The sequence below is a fragment of the Gavia stellata genome, chromosome 15, assembly GCF_030936135.1.
Source record: "Gavia stellata isolate bGavSte3 chromosome 15, bGavSte3.hap2, whole genome shotgun sequence".
Taxonomy (NCBI): Eukaryota; Metazoa; Chordata; class Aves; order Gaviiformes; family Gaviidae; genus Gavia; species Gavia stellata.
In genome coordinates, this window is record NC_082608.1 from 22,386,229 (window position 1) to 22,406,578 (window position 20,350).

At 55.4% G+C, this 20,350-nt stretch overlaps 1 protein-coding gene across 1 annotated transcript; it reads left to right on the top strand.

Moving 5' to 3' along the window:
• The first annotated feature begins 1,014 nt into the window (after positions 1–1,014).
• Positions 1,015–20,209, top strand: TCF25 (transcription factor 25). Its single transcript, XM_059824925.1, has 18 exons — positions 1,015–1,194; positions 2,351–2,518; positions 4,215–4,289; positions 6,286–6,410; positions 7,941–8,006; positions 9,151–9,233; positions 9,773–9,903; positions 12,418–12,517; positions 13,473–13,566; positions 14,668–14,760; positions 15,393–15,498; positions 15,841–16,000; positions 17,047–17,134; positions 17,710–17,868; positions 18,566–18,656; positions 18,965–19,044; positions 19,656–19,728; positions 19,965–20,209. Exons 1-18 carry the CDS (start codon positions 1,015–1,017, stop codon positions 20,124–20,126), a joined length of 2,034 nt encoding a protein of 677 aa, XP_059680908.1. The 3' UTR covers positions 20,127–20,209.
• Positions 20,210–20,350: the final 141 nt, after the last annotated feature.

The window sequence follows — 20,350 nt, forward strand, 5'->3', positions numbered from 1 at the left end:
TACGGACCAGGGGGAGGCAAGGACTGGCGGCACGGCGGGGTGCCTGCCATCCCCGCCGTCCCCTCCCGTCCCCGCCGGCCGAGCGGGGGGGACGGATCCTGCCGTGGGGCCCCCGCAGCCGCCAGCCTTCGCCCCCCGCCCCGGCCCCGCTTCTGTGCCAAGCCCTGCCCGCGCCGGACGGGCGCTGGCAACGCCGGGGTGCCCAGCGCCGCGGGCCCCCACGGCTGCTCTGTACATCCCCACCCCGGCTAATAAACCCGCTGGGCTGCCCCGGGGCCGCGTGGCTGTTCCTGGGGGGGGGTGTTGGGGGGGGGGCCGGGGTGGAGGGTGCTGGGGGGTGCGAGCGGCCCCCCCGCGCTGGGGCTGGGTGTCCCACCATGCCCTGCACCCCACTGTGGCCCCCCCGATCGTGTGCTTGCCCCCCCCCGCGGTCACCCTTCCCGCCCCCCTCGGCTGTGCCCCACCTGCGACCCCGCAGAGGGGCCGTGGGACCCCCCCCGCCCCATTCCCACGCCCACCCAACCTGCCCCCTGCCCCGCTGCGTGTCCCCAGGCCCACCCCAGGCTGTCCCCCTGCGCTCCCCCCGGCCTGTCCCCCGGGTCCCACCCGTGTCCGCGGGCTGTGCCCCGCCGTGACCCCGCACAAGGACCGTGGGAAAGTGCACGTTCCCACGCTCCCCCCCCCCGAGACATATTTCACGCGGTAATCGCGCAGGGCGTGAAGTACGACCCGGGCAACTGTGCAGTGCGCCTGCGCACTAAGGGGGGGGGGGTGTGGTGTGTGGCGCCGCAGGCGGGGCGCGCAGGCGTGCTGTCCGCCGACGCGCAGGCGCGGTGGGGAGGGGTCGGGTGGAGAGGGCAGGGAGGCGAGGCCCGCGCAGGCGCAATGCGTCGGCACAGGGGGTGGATCTGCCTCGGCGCGTCAGCCGCCTGGGCGCAGGCGCAGTGGGTCGGGACGGGACGGCGCAGGCGCAGCGGGAGGTGTGCGCGCAGGCGCAGTGCGTCGCGGGGCTCCATGTCGCGGCGGGCCCTGCGGCGGCTGCGGGGCGAGCAGCGGGGCCAGGAGGAGCCCGGGCTGGGCGAGCTGGGCCTGGACCCCGGCCCCGAGCGCGGCCGGGAGGGGCCACCGCCAGCCGCCGCCGGGAGGGGACGCCGCGGGCCGGCCAGCACCGGTGTCAGCAACCGCTTCGAGCTGGTGAGGGAGGTGACAGTGCCGGGGGAGAGGTTGGGGCCTGAGGGGTGGCGGGGCCTGGGGGGGGCTCGGAGGGCGCAGCTGGGGTGGCAGTGGCTCTGGGAGGGGGCAGCTGGCGTGGCAGCGACTGGGGGGCAGCTGGGGTGGCAGTTACTGGGAGGGTGGGGGGCTGAAAGGTGATAGTGGCTGTGAGGGGGGCACTTACTGGGGGGGGTGACTGGAGGGAACAGGGGGGCCGGGTGGCAGTGACCGAGAGGGGTGGCAGTGGCCCAGGGGGCAGGGTGGGGGGGACCAAGGTGGCAGTTTGTCAGAGGGAGTGACTCGGGGGCAGTGACTGGGGTGGGATCGAGGGGTTTGGGATGGTGGGTGAGTGGGAGGGCCTGGGGGAGACTCAGGCGGGGGGATGTGAGCTGGGGGGTAGGAAAGGGAGGGAGCTGGGGTGGGATGGGGGGTGTAGGGAAGGCTTCAGGGGGCAGCAACTGGGGCTGAACTGGGAGAGAATTGGAGGGAGGCCTGGGAGGGGCTGGGTGGGCTGGGTTGGGCTGTTATCAGAGCTGGGCCTGAGTACTGGGGTGGTCAAATAGAGGGTGAAACTGGTTTTAGGAGCATTCCTGCCACCTTCTCAGCCCCGCAAGATCCCAGTGCTGGAGGTCGGGGGTCAGGCAGGCCCTGATGGCGCAGATGGGTTCTTGGGGTGACAGAGCCTGGTCCTTCCTCTCTGGGCACCTTGGCCAGCCCCAGCGGTTCCCTCTCCTTCCCTGAGGCTTGGCTGTGTGAGCATAGGCAAGGCTGGTTTTGGAGGCTCTTCCCAAAGAAGAGCAGAGTCCAGATAGGGCCATGCTCTTTTCTGTCGGCCGTGCTGTGCAGTGGACGCATCGCCGTGGCCCTGTGCTCCCCTCCAGCGAGTCGGTGGGTGCGGGGCTGTTCCAGGCACCCACTGGGTGACACACTTGAAATGAGGGGTCGTCCCCATCCGTCTGCTGGAGAAGACAGTCGGGCAGCTGAGCCCTGCGCTGCTTCTGCCACGTTTTTCTCTTCCGTTTGCAGGTGGGAGAGGAACAGATCAGATCCCCGGGGAATTCTGTCCCTTGGGTGCAGGAGAGGGCAGAGTGCAGCCCTGCGCCGGCTGTTGCTGCAGCTTGTCCGTCTGTTTGCACAGATCACCGCCGAGGAGTCGGAGGACGAGCCGCCATCCAGAGAGGAGCGAGCGGATGTCCGGCTCAGCGAGCGGGATGCAGCAGAAGGGAACAACAAAGGGGCTGTAACTGAAAAGGCTGAAGGCGATGGGCAGAGAGGTGGGGAGGAGACAGAGCAGCCGGACCAAACGGTAACTAAACCATAGGTATCTGGTGATGATGGCTGTCACTGTGTGAGGTGCAGAGAGAGGGTTTCTTACCTCCCTGTCTCTGTTTGAGGAGAGCTGAGGAGCTTTGTGTTTCTTTTCACGTCTGCCTGGGTTTTGTCAGAGTCTGAGGATGTGAGTCTCAGGGGAGGGACGCGTGCAGGGAGCTTAAACCTGGGCTCAGGGGTCCAGATTTGGAGGCGAATGAGCAGTTTGGTGCTGAGGGTTGGGTTTTTGCCTAGGATCTGGGGAGATTTTACAGCCACAGTGGAGAGTTTCCCGAGAAAGACCGTGTCCTGCGTCCTCACGAGCGCTGAGGTCAGGCAAAGCGCGTGGGAAGAAAAGCACCCTGGGATTCTGAAACGGAGATTGCTTCTCTGCTCCCTTCGCTGCACAATTAATTGAGCTCTGCACCGTATGTGGGGCTGGGCTGGTGGGTAAACACTCAGTGAAGCATTTGTTTTGGAGTGGGTGACGTGAAGACTCCAAACGACGTAAACTAAACATTGAACTTACTCTTTTCTGGAGCGTTTTGTTGTTGTTTTGTGTTAAGATCCCCTCCTGTGGTCTGTATCAGCTCAGAAGTGTCACCTTGCAGAAGCAGGTAGGGAGACGGGCACTTTAATTAATAATTTCACATTGCAAGTCTAGCCCATGTCTCACTGGAGATGAGGATGGCAGGAGCGAAGGGGGATCGGCCCCCTGGCCTCACCGGTTAGGGCTCAGCGTTTGGGGTGCGTGTCTGTGGGTTGTGGGTGCCCGGCGATGTGGCCCGAGGAGCAAAGACCACTGTCTGTGCGCAGTTCAGCTGTGCTGGTGGCCTCAGCCAGCCCAGGGGCTCGGGAATGCTCTGGATGTGCGGTGTGAGCTCTGCTTGGCCGGTCCCGGTGTGAGCGGTGGCTCCTGCAGGCCCTGACCTGGTGAATTTGCTGCGTAAGCACTGCAGGGTGCACCTGCTGCTCCTCTCAGAGCTTCCCAGGTAGAAACGTGGGAGCCCTCGGCAGGCGTCTCCCTGCCGTTTGGTAGAGCCACATCCAGGCTGCACATTCCCCTGGTTTTGAAATCAGCTCGGGAGCTGTGGGCTTGTTCTGGTAATGCTGTTACTCACCATATTACCTGCGTAGATCCTGGAAATGTATTTTTTAGCTCTGTACGCCCTGGGGAAGAGCCAGCGTGGTCCGCAGCGTGCCTGTCGGGTTAGGGAACGCCACGCAGCATCGTGAGCTGAAGTAACTGCGTCGGCAGCGAGAGGAGCCTGTAACGCGTGGTGCTTTCGGGCAGCTGTTGGTTTCTGTGGAGACTGGAGTGACTGATGAAACTGTCACCCTCACTAGAAAGACCGAAATAAAGTTTATTCTAGGGAGTGAAGGAGGGCTGAAACGTTTCTTCCACATCTGGCCTATCTAAAGACTTTCTTGCCTGGTTTTTTAGTCTGAGACGTCGATGTGAAAGTCAGCTGAGATTTAACCCTTGCATTTGTAAAACTTTGGTGCTTTCCTCCATTTTTCTCCTTGCGCCTTAATTTCCACTCGCTGACAAACTTGGAAGAATGAATATTGGTTTCATTTAAGGGCCCTCCTGGCATGCTGATCCCCGTGGGAAATACTCTTCTCCCCCCGTGGAGCTTTCATCCCTGTGGTCCGTGGGCATGCTCTGACAGCTGTTCCGTTTCTCTTTGCAGCCTGTGTTGAGTAACAAGCCACGAAAGAAAAAGAAGAAAAGGAAAACCAAGAAAACTTCAGCAGAGGAGACTCCGGTATGTCTGCGTTTGCTCTGAAAGTTAGTGACTGTGCTAATTTCTGCTTTGGGGTTGACAAAGTGGCTACTCTGAGGTGGCTGCAGAAAAGATTTTGAGGCAAAAATGCTTCTTTTTGCATTGTACTCATTTAAAATTACGAAATGGCAATAGCAGCTTTTGACTGTGGTCCTTCAAGCAGCTGGGACTGGCGCAGCTCTGCTGCAGATGCTTAGAGCTGGAATCCTCGCAGTGGCATCTTTTCATCTCCGGTTCGAGGCTTCGCACAGGAGGGGGTACTGTGCGAGGGACTTTGCATTTTCATTATGTTTTCCGTGCCCTACTTAGGTAGCTCTCCCGGCTCTGCAGAGCCATACAGAGCTCTCGCTGCCAGCTGTTGTTCACGTTCCCTTCTCCATGCACAGCCACGCGCCTTCTCTATAGTTTGACATCTGATAGCTGAATGCTGGCAGGAGTATCTGCCAGCACATTATCAGCAAAGGCACTGCGAAGTGCTCTTCCCGCGGGATCTGCTCCGTCCCCTCAGTGCTGAAGGGAGCAAGGGGACGGTGATTCTCTCTAAGCTGTCTACCCCTAAGGAAGTGTGCTTGGAGTGAGAAATTTACCCAGTGGCTGTGTTTGTTGTGGATAAAACCGTAAGAGACAAATGTGTACGCTTGAATATGCTTTATCTACTTGAGCTAGGCTAGGAGACTAAATAGATTACAGTCATTGGTCTTTTAAAGGCAATAGAAATGAAGTTCAAGTGGGAGCTAGTTTTCTGCTAAAGTTTAAGAGTCTTAACTATTCGCTCAGGGGAGATCCTTGGCTAAACATCCTGAGCCACAGTACACTGAAGTGCAGAATGGGTGAGCCGTGATGCCGGTGTGGGTGCCCGGCTGGCTGCCTCTTTCCCGGGAATTCAGCTGGGTGAGCTCAGAGTGAGTTACTGAGACAGAAAACCCCGTCAAAGAGCCTGTTTCCTCTCCCAGTCCGAGGATAATGAGCAATAGGGTGACATCTGCCAGCTGTAGGCTCTAGGGAGACTTCATACCCAGAAACAGGCAGTTTGATTTGGTAACTAGAGATAAATACTACCTTTGTTCAAGCACTTACATGCAGAGCACGTTCTAAACTCTTCATGTATCCACTCCACGCGGAGGGGCTATATTTAGCTGGAAAAGGCAAGCTCGTAGTGCTATTTGGGTGTTGTGAATGGAATTCCGTGTTCCACCCACGTACATCATGAGGAGGATGTGAAACGGCCACATAAGAAATGCGTCACTCCCTATTTGTGGGGGAAAATAGAGGGAAATCAGGATAAAAGTGTTATACAACTGTTGAATGTGTGCTGCTGGATATATTCTTTGGGTTGTTAGAAGACGGGGAAAGTGAGGGTGCAATACATTAGAGCAGGGTTAAAATCATGGGAGTGTTTGTTATCTTATTACAAGGGTCACAGCAGTAACTTAGTGTTTCTGTGGAAGGTAGATGGTAAAGGCTGATTATTTCAATATTTATGATTAAAATCGGCGCCCCAAGATTTCATGATATTACAGGGATTGTAGTATAAATAAACCAGACAAAGCACAGTGCAGGCTGGGTGGGAAGGGGCAGACCAAAGACCAGACAGCCTGCCAGCTCTTGCCCACACTAGGTATATTCAGTGGCACGTTTGGAGTCACAGTGGTGTGAAAAGCAACAGCCCTATGATACCTTGAGCAAGCGGGGAAGAGTAGCCAGCCCTTGCGGGGGCAGTTGGGCAGGGAAAGCAGGCTCTGGGTGGGATTCCTGAGGGAATAGAGGGCTGAGCAGTGAGCAGGAGGCCTCGATAAAAGCCAGTACGTGTGTACCTAAGGTGGGCGATGGGGTAGCAGCAGGGCAAGTGGTAGGAGCTGCACCAGTATCGCACGGAGATGGGGATGAGCAGCTGGGTGTGATCTCTGCTGGGTGACCTGCGTGCCACGGTGACTCATTCTGTAATAACTGCCTTGTCTTTGTGTGTGCCTATCTTAAGGAAGACAATGACCTGGAAGACATCGACAGCCTGCTGGAGAAGATTGAGGATACCAATGGGCTATCACAGCAAACCCAGAGCGGAATAATTGCTGACAGCAGGCCTCTGCTCTACGTAGAGCACAGGTAGTGCTTGCTTCCTTCCTGATTTTGGCCTTGGGCGTGGCAGGGATATCTGTTCCCCCAAGGAAGGGAGTTGGGAGCCTACCAGTGTGAACTGGCCGTGAATTCAGGACCTTGCCTGAAAGGGGTTGTGGTAATGGTTGTGCACAGCCCTGTCTCTAACCATTGCTCTTAGAGCTGTGTTCAGCTTTGAGCAGTGACTGGTCTTCTCCGCTGTCAAGCCTAGTTTGAGTGGGTGTCTGGATGAGATTAACCTCCAGCGGTGCCTTCCAGTCTAAAACACTCCCTGACTCTCTAGGAGAATCTCTGCAGAGCTGCTGAGAGCCCTGGTGCATAAGGCTTTGCAATCAAACTCGCCTGGCTGGGTGACCGGCTGCATTCAGGCCGGGCGCTGTGAGCAAGAGGCGCCAGTACAGCATGTGCTGTCCTCCGAGGAGGGCTAAGCAGTGCCAGGAGCTAATTTCACCAGGAAAGCTGGTTAGGCTTGTCTAACCTTTCCCGCGTGTCACCATCAGCAAAGTGGACTAAATGCAAAGCATGTCCAAGAGCTGAAGAATTAATCAGCCTCAGACTTGAGACCTGTGAGATCTGGGTCTGTTGGGAATGGGCCAGCTGGTGGGTCCAGTGTGTTTCGGAGCCCTGGGCTGGTGCAGACGCTGGCAGCTCTTCCTGATTTTGGAGAAAACATTTAAACTCGTAGCTGGGACAACTTAACCAGTCCGGGTTTTGAAACATCAACACTGCGTCAAGGCTGGTGGGCACTCAGTGCTAGCGCAGCCTGTTCAGGGACACTTCAGTAAAGGCAGAATGTTTGTTTATCTAGAGGTGGTTTTAAACCTCAGTGACAGCTCTGGTTAAGTAAACATTATTCAGAAACCTTTGAGAGCTGGATAATCTCCAAGCGGGTGAGGGTTGGCAGTGCTGGATCTCAGCCTTCCCACTCCCTGTCTTCAAGCCCTGCTCGCTGGATGGCAGAGAGAAACCCCTCTCAAATACGCCTTCCTTCTCTGGGCCAAATGTTAGATCAAGAAAACTGTAGGTGTTGTCATGCTCTGATGCAAGATCTTCGTACAAAAAAAATGTGTTTTAATCCTTGCCAGCCTCTGTGCAGTGATTATGGTGCTTGCCCCGAATTGCAGGCTGCCATTGCTAGACTCAGCAGCAGGTATCTCATGTTTTCCAGGTGCGCGTACCCTCAGCGTGCACTCCTGAACGGCGGCTGTCCTGGGAGTATCCCAGACCAAGGCCCCAGCTGCCCTGGAGAGGGCAGCAGCAGTATTCCCCAGCTCGGCACTGTTCAGGAGCAGAGCACGAAGGAATACGGATCTGACTGAACAAGGGTTTCGATGCCTCCTGTTCTGACCATTTTTAGGTTTGTTGTGTCAGATCAGTGGTGGGTGTGACAGTTCAGGGGCTTGGCCAGAGACAGTTCAAGGTACATAACACTCGGCACTGATGGAGAAGACTCGAGTGTGAGACTTCTGGCTATGTTTAACTGACGGTAGCTTTTCTTTCTTCTTTCAACCTTCGCAGAAACTTGAATCCAGAGAATGAGTTGAAGAGATACTTTGGGGCTCGCGCTGTTCTTGGTGATCAGAGGTTAGTCCAGAATTTAATATTAAACCTTTTCAAAGTCCGAGTCAGTGTGTCTGTCCTTCCTTTGGTACAGCTTACCAAGTCCCCGGTGCCACACCTGGGCAGGGAACCCAGGGTTCAGGGTGTCTTACTCATTTAGTAGTCATTTGCTGGGACAGGAGAATACTTCTTTTTGTGGTATGTGTGAGGAGGGTAGTAAAACTTGTCCAGGCTTTTTCCAGCATTTGCTTTTTCTTCTGCTGATTTTTGCCTCTCACTTACTGTCAAACACCCTTCTAAAGTCCTTTCCTTCAAATTCATAGAGTATAGACTCTTTTAAGTTTTTCTTTTTTCTTTCTCCAGTGTTTGTCGCTTGTTGCTATTCCAAAGTCTCTGATGTCTTACAGAGTGAACCCTGAATACTTTCCAGAGGGTCTCATGCCCTTGCTTTCAGGGGCCCAGGAACCTACTGCTTCTTGGGTGTGAGGTCTCTATGCAGCTATCCTTCGCACTGTAGTCAGTGTTATCCAGAAATCCCCGCTGTCATGAGCTGGTTGAAAAATGTGCACATAAGAAGGGTATAAGCTCAGAGCAGTGATGGTGGAAGCAGAAGACTTCTCTGAGAGAGTCTGTTGAAGAATATTTAGTGCTTGAGGAAGAAGCAGCAGTCCCTTACTGAGGAGACGTGACTTTCTTAGAGTGGCCTTGATTTCTGAATTCCTCCTGCCCTGAACCAATAAATTGGTTGCATTTGTGAGTATGGCTTAAGCTAAGTCAGCTGACATTTGAAGGCACTGTTGGGAAGAGAGGTGAGTCAGAGGGATATGGGGCTCTCTTAATTGGACCTGGGAAGCTGTTTGAAGCGAAGAGGCAGCTGACAACTTGGCAGGAATAAAAACAGGGGAGAGAAACTGTTGAAGTGGAAATGCTGGAGGCACTGGCTGGCCCAAAGAGGAATGGCTGAAGTAAGGCAGAGCCTGAGCGAAGGTATGTTGTGTCTTGAAGGCAAACATGTTAAAGCTCTGGGAAAAAGCTCCGAGTGGCAGGGCTGCAGCTGGGGAGGAAGTTGGATCTCTTTTTCCCTGAATCATCCTTTTTCTGGCTGGTTTCAGCACTCCTCATTCTGTTAGCACGGAGAAACTGTGACCTCTCGTGTTTATTTCCTCAGGCCAAGGCAAAGGCAGCGCCAGTATGTCCGCAGCACGTGGCTGACGGCTCCCAAGAACACCTGGCCGCGCTACAGCAAAACAGGTGAGGCTTTCAGTGCCGCCTCCCGAAGCACCGCGCTGCCGCTAGCCGATGGGGTGCGTCAGTCCTGTGCTCGTGTTGGCATGGGCGGCCATTCCTGCCAGCCTGGCTTTCCTAGAGCCTCCGCGCACGGAAATGGGAACTGCTTTCATCAGCTGCCAGGCCCAGGCTTTGCCTGGTTGAAAGGGAGCTGCTCGTCAGCTGATGGAAATACCTCTATCTTAGCATTTGAGGGGGGGGTGTGTCCCCATATTGGAGGTAGCAGGTGATGAGTACTTCCCCTCTTACAGCAGTCTGGCTGGATAATGGGAAATATCCATGGGGAGAGCAAGCTGCCTGGACTTCTCGGGTGGGTTTCGGACTTTGCCTCATGAGAGGAGGGAAAGGAGTGAAATTCTCTGGGAGTTTCTAAAAACACGTCTGGCTTTGGACTCAGTGGTGTGAATGAGCTTTCTGTGTGACAAGAAAGCGGAAGGGCTTCTCTTGCCGCTGTGCCCGCAGGCGGGCAGCAGTGGTACCCACGTCTCGCGTGCACCTTCCAGGTATTGCCATGCAGCTGTTGGACACCAGGAGGGGAGTGCAGTACTTCACATTTGAGCACCATCGCGAGTACCAGCAAGTGCAGTTCAAGTTCCTGGATGCTGTAGAGTCCATGGACCCCAACAACATTGTGGTACGTTGTGAAATTGGGTTCCCTGTGCTGTTACCTCCTGCAGCCCCTTTCTCTGGCAGGGGAGGTGGGCTGATGCATCCTGGTGCTTGTTTTTTGCTGGTCTCATTTTGAGCAGTAGAGCCCTTTGCTCCCTCTGTGTGGGGTGAGGCAATGTTACTTTCTGAGCTCTGCTTTCACCTTATTCATAAGATAAGTGACCACCTTGGTGCAAATGAGGTCCAGCGGCTGGTGGCCGAGCCTCGGTGGCTCTGCCCGAGAGCATGGCAGGTAGCCATCTGGAAGAGAAGCCCGCAGGAGCTGACCCATTTGGCTGAAGGGGTAGGAATAAAGCTCCCTTGTCTCAGCTCTTCAGCTGGGAAAGGAAAAATATTGTATAAACCGATCTTTAAATGGGAATCTAAACTAACAACTGTTCTATTTATAAACTCCTGCATGGATGAAAAATGTGCCTTTTCTTGGTATTTCAGCAAAACAGTCTTTGTGTTGAAAGTTCTTCATGCGTGTCCAAGCTTATTAAACTGTATGGTAACATTTATAGTTTGTAGTGATAAGCAACAGTAAAATTGCTCTGCACCCTACTGAACCATAATTGAGGTATTTTTGCTCTGAAAACCCTGGCCACATGAGCTCGGATACATGCCCTGGAGAAGTTTCTTAAAGAGGCCATTGTCTACTAAATAAAGGTTACTTCCTTCTACTTTCCCACCCTCTGCTCATGGCCACTGCTCTCTCCAGCTCATCAGCTCTGCCTGCTGACTGAACTGAGGGATTCGCATTAAATGATGCGAGGTAGTTCCTACGCAGCAGCGATCAACCTGAGGGCCAGTGTCCTAAGGACAGCTCAAACACGGTCTCACGTGGCTGTGCAGAGCAGGATGGATTTCCACGGTACATTTTAGTCTTTATGCTCTGTCCCTGTTCAAGTGGGTCTGGCTATGTTTGAAGATATTCCTACAGCTTTAGTCTTTCAATTTCCTGTAACAGACAGGGGTTTGCTGATTCCAGAAGTACTTCAAACCCCCAACCAGTTTGTCTGTAACAGCCACAGTTTCACATAGCTGGAGTCCAGATCTGCCTTGCTGCTGTGGTTTCAGCATGCAAAACATGATTTTTTGGGCCTTCTGCTCAGGGAAAGTTTTTCTGCTCTTGCTAGTGGGTTAAAAGGGTGTTGCTGGTGAAGTTGTAAGTGCGTGAAGAGCACTTCTTGCCATCACGGTGACCCTAGGTGCTCCATCTCTTCCAAAAATGAGAACTAGAAAGGAATTTAAGAGCAAGCAAGGAAGGGGTAAAATGTCAGGCAAGTGGCAGCAAGGCAAAGGCGCTGGGCTGGGACAGCCTAGAACATAAAGGCTTTGTACTGTAGGTGCTCACGCTGGCCAGCACCCTGCAGATGTACAACTTCTGGAGCTTTTGAAGCTGCATTTTCCTTTTTTTAGGGAAAAAAAATCCCAAAACTAAACTGTGAGATCTGAAGTAGCTTCAGTATTTTCATACTGAAACTGAGTTTTTAGGTACTTGGAAAAAGTAGTGAATGCAGAGGTTTTTGAGGTGAGGTTAAACTTCTATTCTGAAGCCTGGAAGAAAATATTTTTAATCCATTACCATTCAGGAGCTGGATCCTGGAATTGTAATAAATGTATGAAAATGTCCTCTCAGTACCCAGAGGAAGCAAAAGTCTGATCAAATGTTCAGAATTGTTAAGGGACAGAGAATAAAACAAAAAGGTAATTATGCCTGCTGCCTGCATCTTGAATATTGTGTGCCGTTCTGCGCCCTCACCTTCAAAAGGGTATGGTGGAGCTGGAGGAGATTCAGAGGAGGACAGCAAAGATGATCAAAAGCCTGGCATGGCCTCTGTGCTGGAAAAGCTGGGTCGGCTGGGAGGGAGGTACCTGGGGGAAGCTGCGATCGAGGGTTCAGATCCTGCTTGGGGTGGGGAGAGATGTCCCTGCCATCCCTTCCAACACAGGGATGAAGCTGGCAGGTTGGGATTAAAGGAAGTTCTTCGCATTCTGTGCTTAAGCAGTGGCTTTCTGTGCCGCAGAGCTGGGGTTCTGGAAAGGTACCTGGGTCAGTAAGCGAACAACTTCACGAGAGGAGACACTGTGACTATAAATGGCATCTTTTGACAGCGGGGGTCCCTGAACCCCTAAAGGCTGGCGGCTTAGAGTGTGCTGGGAGTCATCACATGTCCCCTGCTTTGTGTCCTCTTTCCCAGGCATCTGCTTTTGGAGGTACTAGAGGTCCATCTCGTCCTCTTTTAATCTATAGTTTTAGCCTTTCACGTGAGGTGCGTCCCCAGCCTTGCGCTACAGTCTGAGCATTGCCTCTGTGATGGTGTGGGTCAGGATTTCTTCACCTTCAGACCCAGGGGCAAGAACAGCCTCTCTTTCTTAGGCACGGTGTCAGGGTGTTTGCCTCCCCGCCACGCTTACAGAGCTTGCCTCGTAGGCAGAGTGCATGAGAAACCAGTGATTTGTGCCATTGTGTAATCAAGCTCATGCTCTTCTGTAGCTGCTGCTTGAGATGAACCCGTACCATGTGGACTCCCTTCTGCAGCTCAGCGACGTGTGCCGGATGCAGGAGGATCAGGAGATGGCCCGTGATTTCGTAGGTAAGAGCTGAGGTGAGGAGCAGATGTCCTGGCGTGAATTAGTAATCAAAGGCTTTTGGTTCAGTTTTGGGTTGTTTCAACGGAGAAGCAGCAAACCAGAAGTGTTGGTTTAGGTCCGTGCCTATGACCCTGGGCCGTGAGTGCTCAGCCTTACGTGATCCTGGAGACCAGCAGCTTTTGCTGGAGGCTTTTAAATAGAGCCAGACGTGCTTGTCTGGGGCAAAGCACATCAGCGTTCCCCTTCAAAATGAATGGAAGGATTGTCTGGTCATGGCGGGGTCTCACCTGCAGGACGTCCCTTGCAGGAGGAGGGTCTGGTTTAGTAGCTACGAGATCCAGCAGTGCAAGGGACGCTCCAGGAAGCCTATGTCCTCTGCGGGGAGCTTGCCCAGCCTTTCGGGCCAGCCTGCCTTGTCTGCCTCTGACCAGCATCTCGCAGGTCAGCACGTCGGGCTCTACTCCTCGGGGCACCACAGGCTGCCTGGGGGCAGGAGGCATCCTGGAGGATGGCTGCCCCGCGGACTGCTGTGCTGCAGTTTCTGGTGTCAGATGTGCTGTTTTAGCAGGGCATGTGCTCTCCAGCATGATAGGAGGGGCCAGAGGCCAAGTGAGGACAGGATCTTTGGCTTCCCCATTTGAAGATAGTTGTGACAGAGGCAGCTGTACCGACCTCAGTCCTAGACCTCCTCCAGAAGAGTTACTTTTCACAACCGGAGCACGATCTAATGCCCGCAGACGGGAACAGGGCTCGCTTGCCTGGGTATCTGCTGCGACCACATACTCTGAAGTAGCTTTGTGCCTTGCTAGAGTGTGAACAAGCTTATTTCATGGCTGACAGAGCTCTCAATTATCAGTGTCTTCTGGGCCAAATCGACTGCCGTTTTATGAGCAGTGGGGCCGCGTGGCGTACCGGGGTGGTGGTGGCGTGCCCTGATGTTGTCCTTGCTGTCTGCAGAGCGGGCGCTCTACAGCCTGGAGTGCACCTTCCACCCTGTCTTCAGTCTCACCAGCGGGACCTGCAGGCTGGACTACCGGCGGCCGGAGAACAGGTAGGTGGCATGCCTGCCTGCCCCGCGTCTGCCGGAGAGCCGTCACTGTGTGCCCTGGCCTACTTTGGACACGGAGACCCAGATTCACAGCGTCTGCTGCGTCATCCACGCTGGCGAGTGGTGGCGGGGGACCTTGAATGTCCCTTTCTGTTGGAACAGGCTCTGTTGCTTGGCGGTTGGTGGCAGTGCCCCTCAGCAAGGCAGCAGCAGGGCTCCTGAGATGGGTGCTGGGGTACAGGCAGCTCTTGCACTGAAGCTTCTTTGCAAAGCATCTTCTTTCCCAAGGGATTTCTTGCTGGAGCAGTAACTGTTCATCCCCATCACATCCTTCTCATGCGATTAGTACCCCTTAGCCCAAAACGGCACTTATTTTTTGTCACAAAAATACTCGCTGAGTGTTTACGGCTGTGCTTGGTTGCTTGTGTGCTGCCTGCCTGGCCTTCGTCCCCAGCACGCGCGCTGCTCCCGGCCCGGCTCTTTATGTAATGACAGCTCTGCAGCTGTGGGGAAAGGTGACTTTATTCTGGGAATTTTCCAGTCAGCTGACACAAGTCATCTCTCCCAAACTGCTGTACCTGGAGGTTGCTCAGATTTCCAGTACCCGCTTGCTGACAGGCTTTGTACTGTCTGTGACCTGAACGCTGTGATCTGTATCTCGCCCGATTTGGGTGTCAGTCCTCCCTCGGCATGCGTCGTGCATGCTCTGTGTCACTGTTCCCGCGCGGCTGGGCAGGCTGGGACAAGGCAGGATGCAGGCTTTGGGGATTTACTTGTTTCCCTTGTCCTGAGTTGTTGGCTGGTCTGCAAGAGCACAAGGCTGGGGGAGCAGGTATGGAGTAGGGCATGGGTTTGCTGTCCCTACGCTTGCACAAAGAAATTTTAAAAAGTGAAAAAAAAAAAAAAAAGAGAGATGGGGTCCTGGAGGGTCTGTGGCACCCTGTACTGCACCACGCTGGGTTCTCTGGACCCCCCCGGCTGCACTGTGGCGCTGGCGCTCAGGGGGCGAGGAGCTGGGGCGGACCGTGGGTCCCTGTTCTTGAGTGGCACGAGGTGCTTCTCTCCAAATTTGCCTTCTGAAACCCACTCCTGTTCCCCATGCAGGGCTTTCTTCCTGGCTCTCTTCAAGCATCTGATGTTCCTGGAGAAGAGAGGCTGTCCCCGGACAGCCCTGGAGTTCTGCAAGCTGATTCTGAGGTAGGTGACCCCGCTGAGGGCTGCACCCCGTTCTCTGTGGGATGAGGCAGGGTGTCTCAGGCTTGGGGGAACACACTTCAAACAACGCACCGAACCTTAACCCGGGCAGGACAAAAACCCCAGTGGTGTACTGCTGCTCCCAGGCTCAGTGAGGGCTTGTTTCCACCCCTTATAGATGCAGTGTCACAGGTTAGTTTTGAGCATGTGCTCTTACCTGTGGTGCTGCTTTGGAGAGAGGTGGTTGTTGAGAAGGAGGCTTAAAGAGATGGGAGGTGGGTGGCCCTTGCTCTTGGCTGCTGAGCTGCGGGCCTGGCTGGTTATTACAGCAGAGCTCAGGGTCTCTGTGGAGCAGATGTATGATGATGGCTTCAGCCTGCTCGGTTTGTGGCCATTGATCCTCCTCCCGGGTAGCGACGGGTCCCTCTCTGCAGAGATGCAGACAAGGCAGGGTGTTGCACCGTCATCCTAGCCACGCAGGAACAATCGTGTTCCCGCTGTCTCCGCTTGCTGAGTCACAGAAGCTCTCTGGATGCTAGTGGGAAAGTCTTGTTTGACTTAGGAATGAGGGCAGCTACTTCAGCTTTTGTGACACTGATTTTGTTTCCTCCCCTTGTGCTCGCCTCCCTCTGAAGCCTTGATCCAGAGAACGACCCGCTGTGTGTGCTGCTGCTGATCGATTTTCTGTCCCTCCGAGCTAGAGAATACACCTTCCTGACCCGCATGTTCCAGGAGTGGGAGGTGAGTTGCCAACAGGCCGCCCTGGTGAGAGAGGGGAGAGCTGGTTCCTGGGGCTCTCCCCACCTGGGGTGGGCTGGAGGGGGGCTGCTGAGCCAGAGAACATGAGGTTTTCGTAACCAGCTTAGCCCTTTGAGGGCCGTCTCATGTTCTTGTAATCCTGGTACCCTGCAAATGATTGTATGAACTCAAAATTGCTTACTCAGTTGTGGGGGCACCAAGCCAGCGGCTGGAAAGTAACTTAATCCAGCAAGCAAGAAACCCCACCCTGTGTGCAGCCCAGCCACATCGAGATGGTTCTGCATAGCATCATTTCTCGGTAAATCTGTCTCTCTGATCCTGCAGAGTCACCGGAATTTGTCCCAGCTGCCCAATTTTGCCTTCTCGGTGCCGCTGGCCTATTTCTTCCTGAGCCAGCAGGAGGAGCGCTCCGAGCTGGAGCTAAGCCAAGCCCGGGAGAAAGCCGCCCGGCTCATCCAGCTCGCGTTGATCATGTTCCCAAGCGGTAAGTCTGTCCCCACCGGTAAGTCCGTCCCCGCAGGCTTTGTCACTGTCTTCATCTGCGAGAGCGAAGGCTGGATTCCAGGCAGTCAAATGCAGAGGCAGCAGCTTGCCTGTGGGTTGTAAATGGCGTTCGCCTCTGTCCGTGGGAGATGGGAGCCCTGACTCAGAGGGTGACGCAGCTCGGGCAGACCGGCAGCGGCAGGTACGGCTGTAAGAGTCCGAGCGTCTGGTGCGGTGGTGGTGGGATTCAGCCTTCCCACCCCGCACCGCGGCAGGGCCGGCGAGAGAACGGTGGGGTCCCCACAGCCGTGAGCCCTCCACGTGTTAGGACGAGATCAGGGACTGTTCTCCCTGCTGTGCACCCTCCTCAGAGCAGCTGATGCCCCTTCATTAGAGATGGTCACGGGCGTGCGACTAGGGGGAGGGTGAGAACCCGAGTCTCGGAGCAGGAAGATGTTTCACCCCAGGGTTGCCCAGACCAGAGTCGGCGAGTCTCTCTCGGCTTTCCCTCCGAGGCACTGCTCTGCTTTAGATGTGATCTCTGTGGGTGCCCATCACTCTTGCTTTCATCCAGTTGGTGCTGCTGTCCATGAAAGGAGATACACAGCCCCTGTGGGCCCAGAGGAGGGTGTGTCTTTATAGGCAGGAATAACCAGCTCTCAAACAGAGGTTTAGTTTGTGTTGGCTGAAACCATCTTTTTTGTTGCTTGTCATGGTGACTGAAATAAAACCCTTGTTCAAGTTCAAAGGCCAGCAGCGTTAAGTGCAGAAAATTGCACCCTATTTCACTGGGGGGAGAAAAAAGTTTGTTGTTCTTTTTTGTTTACTCTGGATCCATTTCCATCATCCACACAGAGATCAAAACGCAGCATAACCCCCAGCAGCATCCTCGCACCCGCCTCACGGGGGTCCTCGTTCAGCGCCCTGGTGGGGTGCTGGCCCCCCGGGACGGGGCTGTCTCTCTGCAGCCCTGGCAGTGGTGACCGACCACTCCATGGTGCTCCTCGCCGGGCTGTTGAAAGCAAGCTGTCTGACTTTCTCCTGCAGTTCTTATGCCGTTGTTGGATCACTGCAGTGTGCAGCCCGATGCCAGGGTCGCGTCCCATTCCTTTTTTGGGCTGAATGCTCAGATAAGGTAAGCCCTGGAGATGCTCTCAGTAAAGAGGAGGAATCGATTTTGCCGGTAGCGGGGCTTTTGCTTGCTCAGGCAGCTAATGGAGTTACAAAGCTGCGGAGGAGAATATTTGGTTTTCCTGAGTAGGCTGTTAGATGCTTTGATAATGGATTCCCATAATGGCCACCAGATAACGCTAATAGACCCACCTCACCTTAATCTGGATGGGTCAGAAGTTCATACCGAAGCTTGTCGGTACATGTAGTAAGAGAGAACAACGTGCGTGTGCTCTCAGGGCAGGCTGTCTCCTACCAGTCTGGATTTCCCTGACACGTGGTCCTCCTAAACATGCGAATGGTCTCCCCCTCGGGTCAAGGCAGCGTTAACTTTCATCTCATGGCTGTGCTTATCCCAAAAATAGACGGAGGCAGAAAAACTGGTGAAGGTAGATGGAAATAGCAAAGCAGGGAGCCTGCGATTCCTCTCTTTGTGTTCTCACGCCGAAGCACAGTGCAGAGACGAGCCTTTGCCAGCCCGCACAGGGACCTGCAGGCGGGAAGGAGGAGAGTGCCCTGAATAACGACTGTCTCCCGTAGCCAGCCTCCCGCCTTGAACCAGCTGACATCCCTCTACGTGGCAAGGACTCGCTCCCTGTGGAAGGACCCAGCTGTCATGGCGTGGCTGGAGACCAACGTCCACGAGGTGTTGCGCATGGTGGATGCCCGGGACCCGCTGGTGGAGGAGTCTGAGCGCAAGTGAGTGCGGCAGGTGGAGGTGAGCGGCTCTCGTACCAGGCATGGGTGCTGAAACGGGGACGGAACGGGCCAGAGGGCTCTGCAGATGAGAGAGGAGGGGGCCTGGGCCGCAGCGGCACTGGGGCTTGTTCAGATCCCCACGACTGCTGATCTGATGGTGGCTGCTGATGCCAAGGGTTACACTGTGGGGCCAGGAAGGCAGAGGTTCTTCTTCCCTGCTTTGCACAAGCGTGAATTAAGAGCTGTACCTCTCACTGGGGAGTGCGTGCTGCACTGGCTTCCCCCAGCCCTGGCTGTTGCATGTGTGCTGGAAATTGCCCGGAGAGGGTGGAGGGCTTGCTGCTGGCTGGGAGGGGCAGGGATGGCTGCATGGCACGGGGCAGGTGAGTGCTTAGAAACACCTTCCAGCTCTGAGAAGCCGGAGGGAGAGGCATTATGTCTTGTCCTAAACCAAAGTTAGTTTGCTCTGCTGACCCGGTGAGAGAGATCTGTACAGTGGCCCTGAGCTGCTCTGCTCTTTCCTCTGGAGGTCAGCAGCTGCCAAGTGACTTTGGCTTTGCCTTAAGCCAGCTCCGTCCGATACGGCGTGTCCCCCCAGAGCCGGGGATGAAGCTGACGATGCACCTAGAGAAGCAGAAATGCAAAGCTGGCTATGCTGAGGTGTGCTCTGTGCAATCCTCTGTCCTCCCTGCTTTAGGAGGAAGATGCGGTACCAGAGCGCACCCAGGAATATCTACCGGCATGTCATCCTCTCGGAGATGAAGGAGGCCACGGCTGCTCTGCCTCTGGTGAGGGGCCCTGACGGGGCACAGACGGTGCTGCTGTGTGCGGCGTGACGGCCCTCGCGTCCCTGCTGGGCACGTCTTGAGCCACAGCCACTGGCAATAGACATCCCCCTGACCTCGAAGCGTCCTCCCTGTATGCACGGCTTCCTGGGGCGGCACGCGGGGACATGTATGGGCAGGCCGGGCTGCAGCTGGTGCCCGGTTGTGTTGCGCTCCCCGCGACGAAGGGCTGTCCAGCCATCTCCGTGCCTCGGTGTTTGCTGCTGCTGGTGATGCAGCCTTCACCCCTTCTTTCTTCTTCCCCCACGCAGGAGGTGACCTCGCAGCCTGTGATGGGGTTCGATCCCTTACCTCCTTTGGACTCCATCATTTCCTACACCAGACCAGAAAGGTACCTTCTCCACCCCTCATTTCTGCACCGGCACAGCCGGCCTGTTCCCGGCGCGCCCTCAGCCCCGGGCCTGGGTGCACGTGGGTGCTCGGAGCTGCTGTCCTCCTCCATCTCGGAGGAAGAGCAGCCTGGCTTGTGGTGCTCGCCGACAGGCAAAGCGTACAGGCAGGACTGGTCCTGCCGCTTTTCCTTGGTGGTCACCGTCGGAGACGGCGGCTGTTCACAGCCATTAAGGCAAAGGCCGCTGAAAAACTCTGGCTGTTTCTTAACTGAGGTGGTTTGGGGTAAACACAGGTTTAAGCGCAGCCAGCTGTGGTGCGCACAGGCCGTTCAGGTGAAGCTCGTACGTGTCTTATGCGCTGACCCGGCTCAGAGCAAACCTGGAAGTGTTTTTAATGACTGCTTTGCCTGGAGGCTGGCGAGCTGCTGGCTGCCCGGGGTCAGAAATCCCTGAGAATCCCCCGATACCCTGCTTTGGGGCTGGCTCAGGGGGGGCCCCGTGTTGGTCCGGACGGCATGGTTCTCCCCAGCATCTCTGCGCTGTCTCAGCCCCAGCGAGAGGTCGAGTACCAAGCTTCCCACTTAACCATGGTATGACTTCTGTCTTTCAGAACGAATCATCCATCCAACGAAAGCACTTTATCTCTCTTCTTCCGATCGCTGTTGCCAAATTTTAACTTGCAGGTATGTGCAGTCAGCTGCCGCGGGCAGATCAGAGTGCACTTCTGCTGTAGGTGCGCAGAAGTTTCCACTGCACAGTGTTTCTGCAAAGGGAGTGGCTCTTGGCATATGCAGCGTGTAAACGTCAGGTTGCAGAACAGCCTGATGCTTTTTTGGCAAGCGGCATTGTCTCTCTCCCTGCCTGCTGCAGACGGGCAGGCAGCTCCCTGCCTGGCCACTCCAGCTCTGCTCTCTCGCAGGGGGACATCAGGCACGACGGGGATGAAGAGGCTGGAGCAGGGCAGGACCTTAACCAGGGGGTGAACAGGCTCATGGCAGCCATGCGGGACATGCTGGCGAACATCCAGTTTCAGGAACCCCCCCGAGACGACAATCCCGAAGGCGACGGGGACTGGGACTGAGCCGAGAGTGTGCGTCTCCCCTCCCCACCCCGACCCTCTGTAATCACCCCCCCGACTTGTGTCGCACTCCAATAAAGTCACTGCTCTCGCTGCGGGGAACGGACTCCGTTTGGGGAGGGGGGGCTGCCCCCCCAGGCACCTTTCGCATCTCTCGGCGGGGGGCGAGGACTGTCTGAACATGGCAGAGCTAATCTACAGCGTCTGTCCCTCAGCCCCAAGTCAGC

Coding starts and splice junctions, on each gene's coding strand:
- TCF25 (XM_059824925.1), top strand. CDS start 1,015: ATGTCGCGGCGGGCCCTGCGGCGGCTGCGGGGCGAGCAGCGGGGCCAG. Junction 8,007..9,150: donor GCTGTTCTTGGTGATCAGAG/GTTAGTCCAGAA, acceptor TTATTTCCTCAG/GCCAAGGCAAAGGCAGCGCC. Junction 17,869..18,565: donor GTGGAGGAGTCTGAGCGCAA/GTGAGTGCGGCA, acceptor TCCCTGCTTTAG/GAGGAAGATGCGGTACCAGA.